The sequence below is a fragment of the Limulus polyphemus genome, unplaced genomic scaffold, assembly GCF_000517525.1.
Source record: "Limulus polyphemus unplaced genomic scaffold, Limulus_polyphemus-2.1.2 Scaffold216, whole genome shotgun sequence".
NCBI classification, from domain to species: Eukaryota; Metazoa; Arthropoda; class Merostomata; order Xiphosura; family Limulidae; genus Limulus; species Limulus polyphemus.
Window position 1 is genome coordinate 281,916 of NW_013665826.1, and position 18,018 is coordinate 299,933.

At 32.7% G+C, this 18,018-nt stretch overlaps 2 protein-coding genes across 7 annotated transcripts in view; one reads left to right on the top strand and one right to left on the bottom strand.

The window, feature by feature from the left end:
• LOC106478487 (eukaryotic translation initiation factor 2-alpha kinase-like) overlaps positions 1 to 3,395 on the top strand; it is a 48,703-nt gene extending 45,308 nt beyond the window's left edge. The window contains exon 19 of the mRNA XM_013939033.2: positions 1 to 3,395. This exon is cut by the window's left edge and continues 1,545 nt beyond it. The gene's annotated coding sequence lies outside the window, so the exon portion shown is untranslated.
• A 1,810-nt stretch (positions 3,396 to 5,205) lies between these two features.
• LOC106478490 lies at positions 5,206 to 14,414 on the bottom strand. 6 transcript variants are annotated; one of them, XM_022382097.1, is made up of 3 exons: positions 14,265 to 14,414; positions 9,296 to 9,518; positions 5,206 to 8,290 (listed from the first exon to the last, which is right to left on the bottom strand). In XM_022382097.1, exons 2-3 carry the CDS (start codon positions 9,486 to 9,488, stop codon positions 7,878 to 7,880), a joined length of 606 nt encoding a protein of 201 aa, XP_022237805.1. In that variant the 5' UTR covers positions 9,489 to 9,518; positions 14,265 to 14,414; the 3' UTR covers positions 5,206 to 7,877. The 6 variants fall into 6 exon arrangements, with proteins under 6 accessions (XP_022237805.1, XP_013794491.1, XP_022237806.1 ...); XM_013939037.2 differs by having other exon boundaries at positions 9,296 to 9,515; positions 14,265 to 14,387; XM_022382098.1 differs by having other exon boundaries at positions 9,296 to 9,489; positions 14,265 to 14,385.
• Between the last annotated feature and the right edge of the window lie 3,604 nt (positions 14,415 to 18,018).

Consider the following 18,018-nt stretch of genomic DNA (forward strand, 5'->3'; position numbering starts at 1 on the left):
TATATATATATATATATATTAGTGCAAACACAGCCATGATCCCTGGGTAGTTTGTAGATAATGTGGGTTACTACATAATATTATTTTGATATGTTTAATAAAACAGTTAATATTGTTGAACTAAACATAGTTAAAACAAAACCTTTAAAGTTGAAACGTTTTTTAAATGTAAAATTAGATTGGTGAGTAATTCAATGTTAATTGGATTTTAAAACTATGGAAAATATTTCTTTGGTTTGAGTTCATCTCAAAGTTTAAAATTCAAATCAGCAAATAATTAAATCTCCAAATCGAAACTAATTGCTGACTATTTTTCCAGTTGTAGCAACATTAGAGACCACATAACAAGAGCATTTTTATTTGTAGCATACTTTTTCTAATAACTATTTCCTTCTCAGTTTGTTTCACTTTCTCCATAGGTGACCAGAGTAATGACACCCATTATAACAACAGTACTTTCATGATCTGCTAGCCTAGTGGTTGTGTATGTGTAATCAGATGCTTAGTATGAAATTAATTAAATTATATTTTCAATGTCACTACTACACATTGGCCATTAAAATCATTCTTTTCAGGAATTATTAAAGCCCAGCTTGTAGGAGTTTTAGGTGTTTAAACAGTTTGTGAATAACTTAGAAAATAAAATTCTGAGCCATCCAATTGAAGAACTATTTATCCCCAATACACACAGGCACAGATAAAATTGAGAAAAATGTAAGAACAACAGTTATATCAATTATGAATTGAAAATGAATGGTCTCTGTATAAATAAGTAAAAACAGAAAATTTCCAACTATTCAGTTGTAACTTTTCTTCTGCACCTTTTGAGATTGTTTTGAAAAATAAACTTGTGATGTTTTAGCATTATTTATTTAACATGCTTTTGGTAGGTTTATGGTTTTTTTATTTTATTTTTTATACTTAATTGGAGGAAGTGTCAATAGCCATTCTGAAATTTAACTAGTTTTTCTCCAAATTAACCCAAAAGTTTTTAATCTACATCTACCTTTATTGGCTATAATACCTCAAGTACACTATAAAAAAAAAAATATTCTGCACTTGCTCTTTTGTTAGTGTTGGATCACTAATTGCTCTCTCTCTCTCTGTTTGTCTATTGTATATATATATGATTTCAACTTCCTTTTTTTTTTCAGATATAAGGAATTATAATAATTAACATTTCTAAATTTTTCTTCTCTAACAGAAGTGAAAATGTCAAAGCTGATAGTTAATCTAGTATTGAATGATATACAGCAAGTGTGCAAACAATGTTACATTTTTTATTTTTCTTAGGGAACTACAGAAAATTCATTTAGTAAAAAGAAGAACTTTAAAAAACATCAAAACGTACCTTTAGTATCATTTACCACGGTAAATAGTTATATTTTGTGTTGATTTATTTCCATACTTTCAATTTATCAATGAAGCACTTGTTTACATTATTACATGTAACTTCAAGAACTTATTACAAATTGTTTTTCTGTTGTTTGTGATATTGATAGATTTAGCTTTATGTGAACAGGAATCAAGGCTAACTATGTGCTGCTCAAAGAAACCAACCTTTATACATATTGAAAGATAAACCTAGGCATTATGCCATGTTTGCATTTGTCCAATACACCTGGGTTTCCTTTATTGATAGTTTTGACACTTTCCCTTATATTTAGTGATTGAATCTAAACTTTTTGGTTTGAAATTACAACCAATTACTTGTATTATATGCAAGTTAAGACAAAACATAATTGTCACTAGATTGTTGTTACTAACTATTTTGACCTCAATGCAAACAGTGACATCTGTTATAGATCCATTACTACATATGCTGATAGAAAGAAACATCTAGACTTCCTTTGTGTAGGTTTATCGTCTATAATGTATATATTCACTGGTGGTGGTCAGTGGCATTCCTAGCACTGTAAAGGGTTGAAAGGAAAAGTTAGTATTTACTTTGTGGCAAAGTTTTTCTGACATGTTTTGCATAGCTGTTGAATAAATATTTTTAGTATTCTATTTATGATAAGCTTTTGATTATTAAGTGTATAATGAGAGAGATTTTACATGATCATTTTCCATTTAGAAAACAGTTTATCAAAAGTATATTGTCACTGAAGCCAGCCTTCAAAAAATTATCAATTAGTTGTTTTGCTGTTCCACTATTTAATCTTACACCCCTTTTCAACTACTAAGATTCCTTCATTTTCAGTATCTCAAAACAGTTTCTACAAATATTTTCTATTTTTAAGTACATTTATCTTACAAAATGATTAGGAACTTCTAACACTGAAATTATCTATTTTGTCTAAGCATGGTAAATTAGTTAATACTGACTAGAAATTTTTTTTCTCTGTAAATCACGAATCAAGGCATTGATTTTAACAATTTCCTAAAATTATAGAAATTTTTTTCAGTTATCACATAATATCAAGTTTGATTTTAGTAGTTAATAGTCTCCTGGTGGGACATCGGTTAAGTCTTCAGATGTACAATGTCAAAATCAGGGGTTCGATATCCCGATGTGGCTTTGCTATAAAAAATTTTTACCCCCTTGTACTTAAATAGAATTAGTGAAATGCCAATGACAGACCATTTTAAAAGGGACTGTCTCAATTAAATGTAGTACTTACTTTGTTTATTGTAACAAAAGTTTCTTTAGTTATTAATTCTAAAACTGTATCAAAGTATTTTTCAATTTGTTTTTGTTAATGTTGAACATCTGTAAGATTAGAAAATATGTTCTTGACACAGCTGCCAGTTGGATTTATGGCAAGAATTTCTCTACGTTATCTACAACGGAAGTTTTGGGACCCAAAAATAAGCCTTACATGTAATGGCTTAGAGTATATGTATCTATCAAATTGTGGTAAAATTTTTGTAGATATTGTGAATAAATTAATAATTTATTTAGTAATGTATGCTTATTAGTAATTCTTGTTTTTTCCATGAAGTAACAATCAAATGTCTGTGTATTTAAGTGTCCAATGTACATTGTTAAAACAAATACTGTATTCTGCATTTCTCAACATCAAAGCAGATCCATAGACCAATACTGAATTGTTGAAATATTTGGTTCTAATTAAATAGTGTTAGAAGAAAATAGTTGCTGTTAATAATATTCATAAACATACAATGTATGAGGAAATCAATTATTGTTGGTTTTACAATCTTTCGATATAAAAGTGTGCAAGAAACTTGTTTGCTGAGTCGTTAAATTATATGCAAACAATAGAACTTGAGGAGATATTTGCTTTAGTTTTCAGGTGAAATGTGCTTCAGCAATGATCTAAACTGGTGTTGACAGTATTTTTGTATAATCATCCATGCTTCTTTGTAAGTAAGGAAAGAAAAATGATGTATTTATTTGTCAATAAAATTTGTTTTCTATGGGTCTTACAAAATTTCTTAAAATATGCTCATCTATTTAGCTAACACTACTACGCTTGTTGCCACGGCACAGAAATTTTACTCTAATGCACTGTACAAAATAAAGGATACTTGAAATTTATAATATTTTAGGTGTGTTAAGCCAACCAACCCCCCAATTTATTTTTATGTAAATTAGGCATCTGATAATTTGCTATGCAATCTGAAATCAAAGGACTGGTCATTCAGGCTATCCATGTAAACAGATATTTGGTTGAGGTTTATAAAATTACAGTATCAATGGATAGTCAGCAAGAGCAGCCCAGGACTGATGTCATATTTATAAGTTGTAGCTTTAAGCATCTTCAACCACTGCTTTGAAGAAGCCATTTTCAGGATGTAACAATTACCAGTAGATCTTTACATGTAAGCTCAAGACTGTAGACCATTCCATCCCCCTCCTCTTCAGAGATTGTGTTGATTAGTTTAGCACAGTGGAGGTGAGCATAATCATTCTTTATGCTGAAGTCAAGGCCAGTTGCATCACCATATGTATCATGGGGTTCTAAGTTCTCTTCAGATGAGTATACCCTCCATTATCTAGATGCAGGGTAAAGCTAAATTCATCTGTAAAAACTGGCTTCATGTCATTAACTTACTGGATATGTCATGTTCTTGGCACCTTTGCAGGAAACCTGTTTTGTAAGCAGAATGAATCCTACTGGATATAAGGCTTTCTGGCCAGGCTTGACAAGTCTGTACACTTGACAGTGTCCAGTTGTGATTGCAAATATCAGATTCAGTCTCAGAGCAAATACTATATTAGAGTGATGAGCTAGAATTGACAAATAACACTCTTCTACTTATGTCATAGAGTCAGAGCAACCAAACATTTATTTTGGAAGGTATTCCACAACTGCCTACTGTGCTTGGATAGTTCCCATTTAACGAATGATTCTTCATGAGTAAATCATCCAAATGGTTCATGGACAGTTTTTTTTACTGTGTGATGTACTTCTATCTGATAACACTGGCCAACAAGTCATTTTCATCAGATATACTTATAAGTAGACTAGATAGCTCTTGGAACACTGATTCCAAATATGTTTTTGGTTTTCCTCTAGCACATTAAGTCAAGTTTTCATGAAGAGACCAATCAAATTTGAGAGTTTATTGCCTTAATTATTGTTGTACATTTCTTTTTTTTCATAATTGTGTACTGTATAAATTTAACTAAGTGTATAACGTTTATAGAAATTATACTGAAAAATGAATAAAGTTGTAACGTTAACTAGCCTAATGTGTAAACTACCTAAATTGTGCTGAATTAACGCCAATCATGATTTGGAGTCAGCATGCGAAACTGGTTTAGAAAAATGTGTTTACATCTTTGATGAGAGAGAAAAAAAAAAGTTTGATTTTGTTGACCAGTGTAACCAAGATGACATTGTGTAAGACTAATAGTAGTCTCAATAAGAGGTACGTGATATACATTACAGGTTAATTTTAGTAACATAAGTTATCTGGAACCCATGTAAGTAGTACAAAACTCTCTTATGGATATTTTATACCATTTATTATAAATGAAGATCTGTAAGCAAGTCTGGAATCCATATAAGCCTGATATATTGTAGACTGGAAAAGAAAGACCTTAAAATTACTACGGCCAGCACATTGGATAACAGGTACGAAGATCTAAATTATTTAAGTGAATCGGGAAATATTTAATACTGAAGTTGACTAAGTGTCAGTTATTCATTATGTACTTATTGTAGACATCACGAAAAAAACTATAGATGTTGTAAATTTTATGGATCATTAACATATTCTACACATCACAAGAAATATGATAGCTATTGTAAATTTTATTAATCATGAATATATTGTATACATCATATAAAAATATAGATATCTTGTAAATTTTACCTTTAAACATGGACTGCAAGAAATGTTTCTATGCATTCTAACTACACTTCATGTTTCTCGGTTCCTTTTTTTTCTATTACATTACGTATTTAATACCAACAATAATTTTGATATATTTTCATGTGCATTCCCAAGTTTTTCTTGCATTTCCATCATAAAAGCAACTGTACAGTAGGGTGGTCCACACATGTATGGTAAAAAAATTAAAAGATATAAATGAGAGCTTCCCATGAATTTTGAACTAAAAACAATATTTAAGGATGGTGCAAGTTTGTACAATATTTTATAATTTAATATCATTGAGTCATGTACCACGCAATTTCTAGATTTAAGAAGTGGCAATCCAGCATCATGCCAGGTGACACAGTTTTTCAACTGTAATTGGTTGTGGTCTAATTGTACAAATCAAGAAAAGATTGCCAAAGGACAGCAGGAAACTTTTCCCCATATCATCCCCTTATTACTTTATTGGGATGTAAAGCTTGTTCCTGACATCATTTAAGGGATAGAGAAATTTGATCAGATTGCTCCGGGGAGTGCCAAGAATCACTCGTAGCATAGGAAAGCAGCAAACAGATGTTTGTGTCCTTCAAGAGTGGAAGCTCCAAGATATCATTTGAGGAATTTGTTTCAATACAACTGCAAATACTTGATTCAAGAATGGTGCTTGCATATTGATCAAACAAGTTTTGGAAAGAATTCTTGCTTGGATTGCCTGCCGACACTAGATATATTTGAAATTATGCTTTCGATGGTATTTGTTAGAACTATTGGTACATCAAGTGGACCAGAAATCGGTCTACTTAAAAGATTCCAAGCACAATGGGCATCACTTGACAAATCCCTGTTCAGGGCTGCTGATGATGATGAAGATATTCACCTACTTGTTTTACTTGAATAAGATGTTACAAATGAAATATCCCACAGATGGTTATGAAGAACTATTAAAGCTCTCACTTGTGTGTCTAGTAGGCAAGGCTCCCTCTAAAGTGTCATTCAGAGCTCCCAGAGCATATCATCATGCATGTTGGATGGCTAAAGCCCTATATGCTATCAAAATATTTCTCTTTCAAGAACAGTTCAAACTGACTGACCAAGAAATCAAGGACTTAACACAAGCATGTCTCTTCTTAGCTGTGGTCTATGCTCACTTCTGGAATGAACCTTCTATATCGACAGCATGATGTTAAAGTTATCTGCATATCCAGTTCGTTCAGTTGCTGATGCTGCAATGGAAGGCTTCAAACAGCACTTATTGTATTTATCAGAAGACTTTGTTGGTTTGTCTCTATCGAACGACAGAGTTCAGATAACTACTAAACATAAAATGGTGAGGAATCTCAATATTCCAGAGAAGAAAGAAAACCTTTATCTACTAGAACTTTAATATTAAGGCTCCTTACAATCTTATGTAACAAAGAGGGCTCTTAACATTTTCAACATCTGAAATTTAAAGAGAAAGCACAGGCTTCCCTGGAGAAAGACCCAATAGACTGGAAAGGGATTACAGAATATGAAGAAATGCAGCTGCTGGCTTGAAAGTTGTGAATGACTGGACAGATAAAAGTATTGCTCTGACTCAAACATTTAACTCTTCTATCGTTAAGGGCAAAGATCAAACGCAATACTGTCTTTGCATGATTAATCTAACCAAAAGACATTTCCAACTCCCATAAAAGAAAATTTGATGACATAAGTGATATGATAAATTGTCTTATTATTATTACAGTTATATGCTATTCAGATATGATTGACACTATCAAAAATTTCATTCAGTTTACTAGTCATTTTACAGCTTTGTTTTTGTTACTGAATAAAAACCATAATAATATCTATTTCATTTGTCCTTCTTTCCAACGTATAATGATACTGTAGTGTTATAAGTTGTGCCACCTCTAGATATACATGAATCTATCCAGTTCTTTTCCAACATTGTTAGTGGTAGGGGAATAAAGGCAAATATCATGCAAAATAATTATATTTTTGGACTGCCTTACTGTACAGTCATGAAGTATTGAAATATTAATAACTTGCATCAAAATATGAAGTTTAATGAATAAAAATAAACTTGCATTGTATCAATAGCTCTCAACAGGGTGGGCATCTGTAAGGTCCTAAAATGACTTAGATCTAAAAATAATGAAAAGAAAATATGGTTTCAATCTTGTCTGAATATATTAGCCGTAACAGATAGCAAAAGGTCCTGTTGTGCACTGTGCTTTGATACAGCATGTATAGGGAAAGAAAGAGCATACTATAAATAATATATCTAATCTGTCACTATGTTTTTACAAATCTGATACAGTGCATTTCAGGCCCTTATGCAACCCACCCTTTCTACTGAGCCTGCTTTATGTAACAGATTTAAGTTAAACTCAGCTAGAAAAGTTTAATGTAATAAATCAGAGCATTTCAGGCATATGTTCTTTATGATACACACCAAATAAATCTTATTTTCCCATTTAAAAATATTCTTACTGTAAAAAGAAGTTCATAAGTACTAAGTAACACAAAGCTACTGAACAACTAATGTAAATTTTAATTTTACTTCTATATACAATAGACAAGCATTTTTTGAAATAACTTGTGCATTACCAAGATGTTGGACTGAGAGCATTCATATCAAAGTTGGAAAAAGCACATTTACGGTGGCTCATGGCAGGAGCCGAAATCTTTCGCATACGTGTTTCACCTTTATTCCCTAAATAAGGTTTATTTTCTGTCATGGGTGAAGGCACGTCAGGAGCTTCTTTAATTGATGATAATGGGGCATTGAAATTAGCAGTATTTCTACCATGTGTGAAAAAACCTGAAGTAGCCCATCCCAAATGATTTGAGTCTGCAGTAACTTGGAGTGAGTTATCTTCCAGTGTTTTACGCATCACCTTAGGAGAGCAAGATGGAGATACATTTGGAGAGCATTCTCTCGACACATTCAAACTGATGAGATTTAAAAGTGCTGGAGAAGATGCAGATGAAATCAATTTTTGTTTTGATTGAGCTCCTGCAAAGTAGTAAGTTTTATTTACTAAAACAATTCATACTATCTGCTGAAAATATTACATTTTGCGTAGATTTGTAAATCTACAAAATAAAACAATTTTTTTATTATTTTAAAGGCCTTGTTGAAAGCTAAACACTTGAGATTATTGAACAAAAAGTCAAGCTTTCTCCAGAAGAAAAAATTACATTTATTTAGTTAGAATAACAGTTGATGTAAACAGTATTTACATCCACAAAAAGCTATACAATGCTTGACTTAACCAGATTTTTCAAGGACTACCTCTGTAAATTGATTATAGCATTTAACATAATATGCATTGTTTATGTGCATATACACATATCATGGTAACTTACATACTAAACATTTTTTATTCATGCAATAAAGATTAATTAATTAATTCATAACTAAAACCAAAGGAAAGCTTCCACTTTTGTTGAGAAGTTTATTAACTAGTTTTACCCTAAAACAAACTAGCCAGAAGTAGGCATACAATGTAGCTTGGATATCAACAAATTCTGGATTCAACAGGCCTTATTATACTTTAGAATCAAGAAAATATAGCATTTTATCAATTTCACTAAATAAAAACAAACACAAAAATACTGTTTGTTTTTAAATATAAATCTGCTTTTCACACAATTGATACTGCAATAATAATTCACTTAATATTAAATAAAAAGTTTTATATTTTGCCTTGAATATTTTATTTACAAGTTTTACCTTCTACATTTGAAGAATAAAAACATATTGAGACTTGCCAAATTAAACAAGTATCTTTATACAGATATTCAGAAATAGAAAGATGTTTTTGTATAAATTTTTAATTTGTATTTCAATTCATTAGCAAGCATATATAATAACAAATTAAAATAACATTCAAGCAAACTTGTTTATTATGAAGTATGTTTATACATAATCACTATACAGCTGTTGAATTATCAACACCATGAAATGAAAATTGAATCTATTTAAAAACTCTCTCTGAGCAATAACAAAAAAAGTTACCTTCCATTCCTGCATCAGTAACAATAACTTGTGGTCTGGTTAAGTTGTTGAGAAAATCCTCTCCACGTGGTGATGTTCCCAATTCTTCTATATTTGATTTACCAGCTAGTTTTTCAAATCTCTCTCCCACCCATGCTGAAATGCCATACTTGCGAGAAGGTATTAGCTTTGATTCTGAAGGAGGTGAAGTCATTCTGAAAAGTTATTTCTTGGCCTGAAGCTTCTTTGAATCAGAAAAAGTGTTTGTAAATTAGATAGAAGTAAAAGACTATAACATGAAATTACACAAATTCCATCAATCTCAAAAATCATGAATCTTGTTGACTTTCTAAGAAAACGACAGATTTTTAATGATGCATATTAGATAAAAGTTATTCAATTCAAAGTTGGGAACAAACTTCCCTACAATGAAACCAGCTTGCCAAGACCTGATATTATCCCTTGACAAATTATCTAACCTACTTAGCAGGGTATGGACATGTCCAAAATCTTCTAAGCACAGAGTTCAAACCTTCTTGAACTCTGAAAGAGCAATAGTGCGTTACCAATTGTGATGTTTTGCGTAAAACTGGAGACGATAATCCTGATTTCTGGTAGGTAACACTATTTGGCAAGTTTTTGTTGTTTTTTTGCTTGTAAAGATAACATCTTATTTTGAGAGAAATTTTCATTTATTCTGCTAAAATGTTTTGCATACAATGCAAGTGCAATATTTCTGCAGCCACATAATACATGACATTCAGTTCGGGGGGCCCACTATAATGTTAGAAAATGCTTAATATAAGGACATTCTGAATTTTGTGCAATTCTACTTCTTTAAAATATTGTGTTTACAAAAATAAAATTGACATAATATTAATACATGCGTATATGTTTACAACATTTGACTGCTTTGTTCATCATTACCTTGAAAATTCCAAACCTCCCCCCCCAACTTACTTCTTATCTAGTCTAAAGCTAATCCTACATCTGTCTGAATAAAATTTGAATTGTATTCTCTCATAGTTAGAGACCTTAGCCTTACATACATAAGAAAAACAGGGGCCAGGGTAATCAGGGCATACTACTCATTCACTGTTAGCCACCTTCAATTCAGTAAAAGAGTAGGTTATGCTCTTGGGACATCATCCAACTCTCCAACAGAGAAAATCACTGACAATGTTATTATTACAGTTATCTTCCCTATAATAAAATACATTTGATGATCTACTGAAGTGGCCTTGTTCCATATCGTTATATGTAACTAGGAGGAGATTTTGGATGTTCCCTTGACTAACTTCCTATATTGAGAGCTAACTATATTTTGTATGCACAAAAATTTGGAAAAATTCTACTTGTTAATAAAGGGGGGGTAGAAAACGTGACATGTCCGCATATCACAATTCATTACTTACTTGAAACTGATTTATTTTGGGAAATGGGATAACTTTTTTTTTCCAATGTGATATAAAATTCCAAACTGGCATAGCAGCACTCTTGTGGGGGACACAGAAGTCCCCATGGCAGTGAAAGAGTAAAAAACAACAACAAAAAACACTGAGACATACATGAAATTCTTTCAAGCACCACATACAAACAATTATACAGTAATGAGCCCAGAGGTAGGTATAAAACTCCAAATCCACATAATATTGAAATAATTTTAATGCACAGCTGTTGGGAAAGAAGTCCTCCCCAGCTGTTGAAGTATAACCATTGTAGGATTGTTGCAACAAGTAAATGCTAAGAAAACAAAGAGAAAATCAACCAAAAGAAGGCATTCAATGTACAGCATGAGGTTCTTGAGTTCATAGTAAGAAGTATTTATGTTTGACTGCAATATGTATAACCAATAATATTACTTACTCACTGTAAGCTAATACATTTTTATATTCCAAAAAAATTGGAAAATTTCAAACCAACTCAAATTAGAATAAAACAGTAACAATCAAGTTTACAAACATGGTTTTTAAATAACATGATGAGGATATTAAATGTTTCAAATTCATAACTATACATTACACACAGGTTGATGCAATTGGATGAATAATACATACAGATTCATAAAACAAGCAAAAAAATAAAATAGTACACTCAGAATCAAAACCAATTTGAAACAGACTGATCTTAAATTAGTTAAAAGAAAGTTTCTACAAAGAACTAAGTGAACTACTAAAAGCATTAATTGAAATACAAGTTTTTAATAACTACAGTTTGTGTTCCCTACACACAGTAAACAAACTTACCTTGAAAAACAAAATATATTTGATCATAGAACATCTGTGCATTATACATGTTAAAACAGCAACCAATACAACTGTACAAAAACTGGAAGACCTGTTGTCATGCATCATATACAAAATCACTATACTCCAGCATAATCATATAGATTCTTGGAAACACAGCCTACAAACTACACTGCAGAACCTTAATTACAACAATCTAGTACTACTACTTCTACTAGTAGCAGTATGAATAATAAAATAAAGTGGACACCATTTCTCTCCAAGATTTTACACTAAAATTACAGCAAAGTTCTCACAAGTTCATGATTTTATGTAATACTAATAGTAATATTATTAGTAATAACATTTTTTTAGCACTTTGCATAATTATTCATTTATTGATACTATACGCTACTTGTAGCGCAGTTATTTCGTTGGTGGGTTCTTTTAAGTTATCAAGTGAAAATAATTCAACTTCTAATCAGATTAACTGTCACAAATTAGTTTGTTTCTTCCTTTATGTTTTAAATTAAAAAATAAAAGTTTACGTTTAACGTTATTACAATATAATTTGAAAACTGTTGTAACGTGTAAGCCTAAATAAATTCACAGCCATTCTAACTGTATAGTGTACTTAAAGTTACAAAACAAAAATAACCTTACTTGTATAATCTACCGCGATAGCAAACACCGACCACAACTCTCTTTTCTGGAATAACTCATTTATCTCATCTAACTCTTCTCGAGGCTTTACTGATTAGCCCGTTTATATAACTAAGTTTTGTTCTAAAGAGTTCTAGGTCTAACATAAACTGAACATCATCTTACAAGGCTTACACCATCAAACAAGTGCAACTACCTCTAACTGGCAACATATTAAAAACTAGTTGGAGTAGTTATATTAGGACATGAAAAGATGCTTCCCTTAATTGTAAAAGCGTCCACAAAAATTTCAAAACGCAAAATTCAAAACCGAAAATTTGTATGTACCCAGGGGCGTTTTTAAGACTTCAAAGTAGTCGGTGAAATTTTCGTAAGGGGGGGGGGCTTAGTAATGATCACCTATAACATTTCTAATTCATTGTCATATTAAAATACAATAATTAAATAGTTTTCCTATATACAATATATACATATATAAAACTATTTTGAAGAAACACCTTAAAGTCTGTTATTTGTTATATTACTAGGGGGCTCGCAGTAAGATGAGCCTGTTGGTGCATTGCACCGACGTTAAAAACGTCCCTGTATATAAAGACCTAATGAACCTCTATACCAATTTTGATGAAGATCTATCCACACCCTGCGGAGTAGTTACGTGGACATATAACAGACTGTACTATTATATTTATATAGATACAGCTTATAACATTATTTTCACAGATGCTATTAGTATAAATAATATTACCGAACACCGTAGTACTATAAAAGGTTGGGAACCTTATATTAAAACGATTTTGAAGTTTCACCTCATCATTTCAGTCCACATTGTCACATATGGTATTGCTCTAACTGACGACATCTTGACAATAGCCCTGCAACGTAGTTTTCATTGCAAAAGACTTCATCTTAAAGCTATCATGTCTGAAATTTTCAGACTGAAACATACCATTTCTCTTGGCTGCTTTTCCATAAGCCATTTGTTTTACGAGGATCATAGTTTCCAATGTTTTGTTTTAACAGTCCGACGACTTGGCCATATATCTTCATATGGAGTAGTATGAATATTCGTTTCATTCTCTAGCTCCTTGATAAATGTGACGGTTGAACAGGAGATACTAATTAAATAAGCCTTATCTTGGTGAGCCCACAACCTGTGACATCATTTTCAAACGGAATCCTTCTTGATTAGTGAAAAATTACAGTAAATGGAACAAACTGTCAGAAATATTGAAATTAAAAGAATCCAGCTTCAACAAATTTTTGATTATTATGCGTACTGTTTCATAGGTCACATGGACGGTTTGTGTTCGTGGGTTCTCGTCTGTCAGAATTTTGCTTACCACGGCTAGGGTACGACTTTTTTGAGGTCTCTTTATGGATGATCCTTATTTGCCAGGTTGATTCATCTTCCTTTTTTTTTTCAATGTCATTAAGTACAAGAGATATTCCCGTCTGTTACATACCCTTCTCAAAAGCGCTCAGATTGTGATGATATCACACTATCTAATAACGCCAAACAATGTCAAAATGTAGTTCTGATACATTCCGTACTACTACGAGTTTATATCGGCTGATTTGTATGTTTAAAAATCATTTTAACATAACGTACTCAACCCTATAGTAATACTAATACACTGAGAAATGGAGGTTGACATCGATGACGATACTTAACAGATCTCACCGGGTATACTTGACATAAACTGTTATACCAATACTAATGTCCCAGGTAGGACAGCGGTAATACTAATAACTTATATAATCCTACTACTTCTAATATTTTTCATTTTGATATCCATCCCCCAAAGACTTGAGTAAAATGTAATATAACGTAAGCACGCAACTTAGATTATAGTAAGTACGCTGGCGTTTTTTCTTGTTGTTGTTGTTTTATTCAGTTGCTGTTGTTCTTCGTTTTGAAATTAAGTTTTTGCACCGAAAAAAAAACATAGAAATACTAGGTGCTGCTGTACCGTACTCTCTAGTCCAATGTTTTATTATTATTATTATTACTAGTCAAATATTATTTTGCTAAAACTGTTATTTATAAAAAGTTAGGCCCTTGTATTTAACTCTTAAATTTTATCATAATGTTAAACACCAACCTATACGATGAAATTCAACATCTGTGGAAATTAACAATTCATTCACTACGTCTCTGGCGTCGGGCACAAATAAACTTTAAAACAGCTCCAGTGGCACACGACAAACAGACAAAAAATACTTGGACTGAGAGTATACTCAGCTGGCAACAGTATCCTTGAATCACGTCAATATACGTCTTATGACGTCATTAGAAGATTTAAATTACAAGGGTAGAAGTTATAAACGTTAACAAGCTATGACTTTTTGTAAAGGTTAATGTTGCAAACACCACCAAATGGGTGTACGGTGTCAATATCTATTTTCATTCAGTACTATTTTACGAAAATATAATACAGATATATCGAGTGTTCGTACTATATTTTCCCCCCAGAAAAATAAGTGGGTGTGGGGGTCATAAAAACTAGTGCAGTGTTGTAAGTCAGTTATATGAAAGTGTCCAGTGTCAAAAGTTAGCAAAAATAAGAGTGTCACATGTCACGATAGGGAAACCAAACATTATTATAGATTTAAAGTTAGCGGTTTGTTTTAAAAAGTAAAGGAGCAAATGGTACGAGGTTGAAAGAAAAAATATTACTGAGTATAATTAAAATTTGCACAAGAATTTAGTCACTTTAATTTAAATGGATATAAAATGTTACTTAGTATCATTTCATCAATACAACTTTAAGTTACAGAGCACTGTTCATAAGTTGTTAATATGATTGACGAAGCTCCTTTTGTCCCCACATCACCAGCCATTACTTTGCTAGCAAATGTCAGTTTCAGATTATAATAACACTCAGTAAGACACATGCCATTTTTTTTCTTTTTTTTTCTGATGCAGCGCTGCCATTTAAAGCTGAGATCTGAGGATAGTGTCACTCGCGAGATAAGATGTGGAAAGTCGAAATGTCGCGCGACAAAAAAAGGCTGTGTCACAGTGTTGATCGTGTCGATTTTTACCCACGTACATCCACAAATAATATTTCTTCAGTTAAAGCTACAAACATTTATCAAATTAAATTATTACTAAGCAAAATAAAATATGTTAATAACATTTTATGTAATAGATGACCCCATACATGCCTGAGGGTGAGTATGTGCAAGGGCAACTAGATTTCTCAAGAAGTACAGTAGTCAGCTTGTTTCAAACTTCTGCGCAAAGCTAAATAAAGTGCTATCTGCGCATAGCTGTTCTAGAGGGAAATAAAATAGTGAAGCGCGCTCATACTTTTGGAATATTTTGTTTGATGGTTGAATAGAACACGCCCACGGTTAGAGAGTATGAAACGATTTGTGAAGCAACGGTCGCTAACTATAAAAATTATCGAATTCACAGTCAAGGTACTAACCCACTCCCGGCTCTATGTTTACCAAATAAGTCAAGTTACAAACATGTATCTGCCACCTAAATATTCTATATCGTGGGAAATAGAATATGACCAAGTTTGACTAGCGTGAGCATAAAAACTATATATATTTATACACCTTAGTTGAACACAATACGTGCGACAAACACACGGACTGTTAATATAAACGTAGAAATGTTAAAGTAAAACAGTTAACACTTTTTAACTAAAAGAAAACACAGTATTTTTCCAAATACCTCAACAATACACGGTTAAAAGAAATTTAACCCTGTCCCCCAATGGGACAGCGGTAAAATTATAAACTTACAATTCTAAAATTCGAGGCTCGATTCCCCACGTAGAACAGAGCGTGAATCTCCTATTGTGAAGCTTTGGTCTAAATGAAAAAAAAAAGCTCTCCACTGATTGATATATTTTATATTAGTTGCTATAAAGTTTTCTGACTATGAGCGACTTGGTTCTCTGATGGGACAGCGGTAAGTTTACGAACTTAAAACGCTAGAGTTTGGGATTCGATTCCCCGCGGTGGATACAGCAGATAGCCCAATGTGGCTTTGCTCTAAAACATACAAATAAACAAAATGAGAGACTGGGTAAGTTAGTCTCAACTGTGTTCTGTTTAATTAGATTATTTCATGACATCTTTGAAGGGCTGAACCGTTTTTTTTTCTATTTGTTTGGCCCTTTTTGTAGATTACACATCTTTAATTGCTACACAATAGGCTATCTGCGTTTTGTTTACAATAGGGTGTCAAACCCTGGATTTTAGCGTTGTAACTCCGTAAACTCACCCCTTATTTACTAGAGGGCCTTTAATTTGGCCTTATTTACAGAGATTCATTCTTGTAATCTGGCCTTTTTTATAATTAGTACACGACCTATTTTTCTAATTTGACCTCTTTTTTTTTTTTTAGTGATTACACCATTAAGTAGCTACTGTACCTGATACTTTTTCCCAAACTTACCGTTCCTGTAAAAATTGTAACGTTACGGTCACACATAATTTTTCATTTAATGTAACAATTTCAATACAAATCAGTATATCGTCTTTATTTGAACACATAACTTTCGATGGCCAGGTGGCTAGGGCGCTCGACTCGCAATCTGAGGGTTGCGGGTTCGAATCCCCCCTCCTACCAAGCATGTTCATCCTTTCAGGCGTGGGGACGTTATAAAGTGACGGTGAATCCCACTATTAGTTGGAAAAAGAGTAGCCCAAGAGTTGGCGGTGGGTGGTGATGATTAACTGCTTTCCCTGCTAAATTAGGGACGGCTAGCGCAGATAGCCCTCGTGTAGCTTTACGCAAAATTCAAAACCAACCAACCAACTACAACTTTGGATGTCTGATCTGCTGTCTCCCGGTGGATCAGTGATAGCTTTATATATTTATATATAAATTCCAGGGTTCGATTCCTGCGATGAATGGATCGCAGATAATGCATTGTGTGGTTTTACATTAAAAACAAATAAACGGATCTGGTAATTTTGCCAGTAAACTATACGTACGTTTATTTGCTCGCGATGATGTATAAATATATTATTTAAAAATTTCCCCAGTGACACAGCACAAGTATGAAGGCTTATAACGTTACAAAGCGGGTTTCAATACCCGTGGTGGGCACAGCGCAGATAACCCATTTTGTAGCTTTGTGCTTAACAAGGAACAAATAAAAAAAATCTTTGAAAATGATCAAAAAAGAGAAAATCTTTCTTTCTGCTCTAGTATGTTTTAAATGTTTTTAAATTTTGATAAAAACATCTAAAAAAAAGAACATAACAAGCGAGATTTGATTTGAGCCTTTAACTAAAGATAGTCTCCCCCCCCCCCACAACCCCGTGGCTCAGCGTTGAGTCTGTGTATCTACTTATAACGCTAAATGTCAAGTTTCGATACCTGCGGTAGGCAGAGCACGGATAGACTACTGTGTAACATCGCGTTTAACAATAACTAACAAACAAAACTTTTAAATTTCGCTTCTACAGCTTATAACGCGAAAAATTGGGGCTCGATTCCTGTGGTGGGTACGTTAATTATAGCCCACTTTGAAGTTTCACGCAGAACAATAAAACAAGCATTTATGACTCTAAAGGCATGACATGGCTTGGTTGTTATACGAGCCGCGGCTCAAATCCCATCACTGAACATGCTCGAAATTTCAACCGAGGGGTCGTTATAATGTGATGGTCAATCTTACTATTTGTTGGTAAAGAGTAGCCCAAGAGTTGGCGGTGGGTAGTATTGACTAGCTGCCTTCCTTTTAGTCTATCACTTCAAAATTAGGGACGACTAGCGTAGGCAGCTCTCGAGTAGCTTTGCGCGAAATTCAAAACAAAGAAACAAGAAAAATAACTTTAAATGTATATAGTTAAAATCGAAACAATTAATTAAGCCACCCCCCCCCC

Bases quoted from the DNA above. Each gene is read 5' to 3' on its own strand.
- LOC106478490 (XM_022382097.1), bottom strand. From the start codon at position 9,488: ATGACTTCACCTCCTTCAGAATCAAAGCTAATACCTTCTCGCAAGTAT. The intron at 8,291-9,295 runs GTAACTTTTTTT...ACTACTTTGCAG, and splicing joins TACTGATGCAGGAATGGAAG to GAGCTCAATCAAAACAAAAA.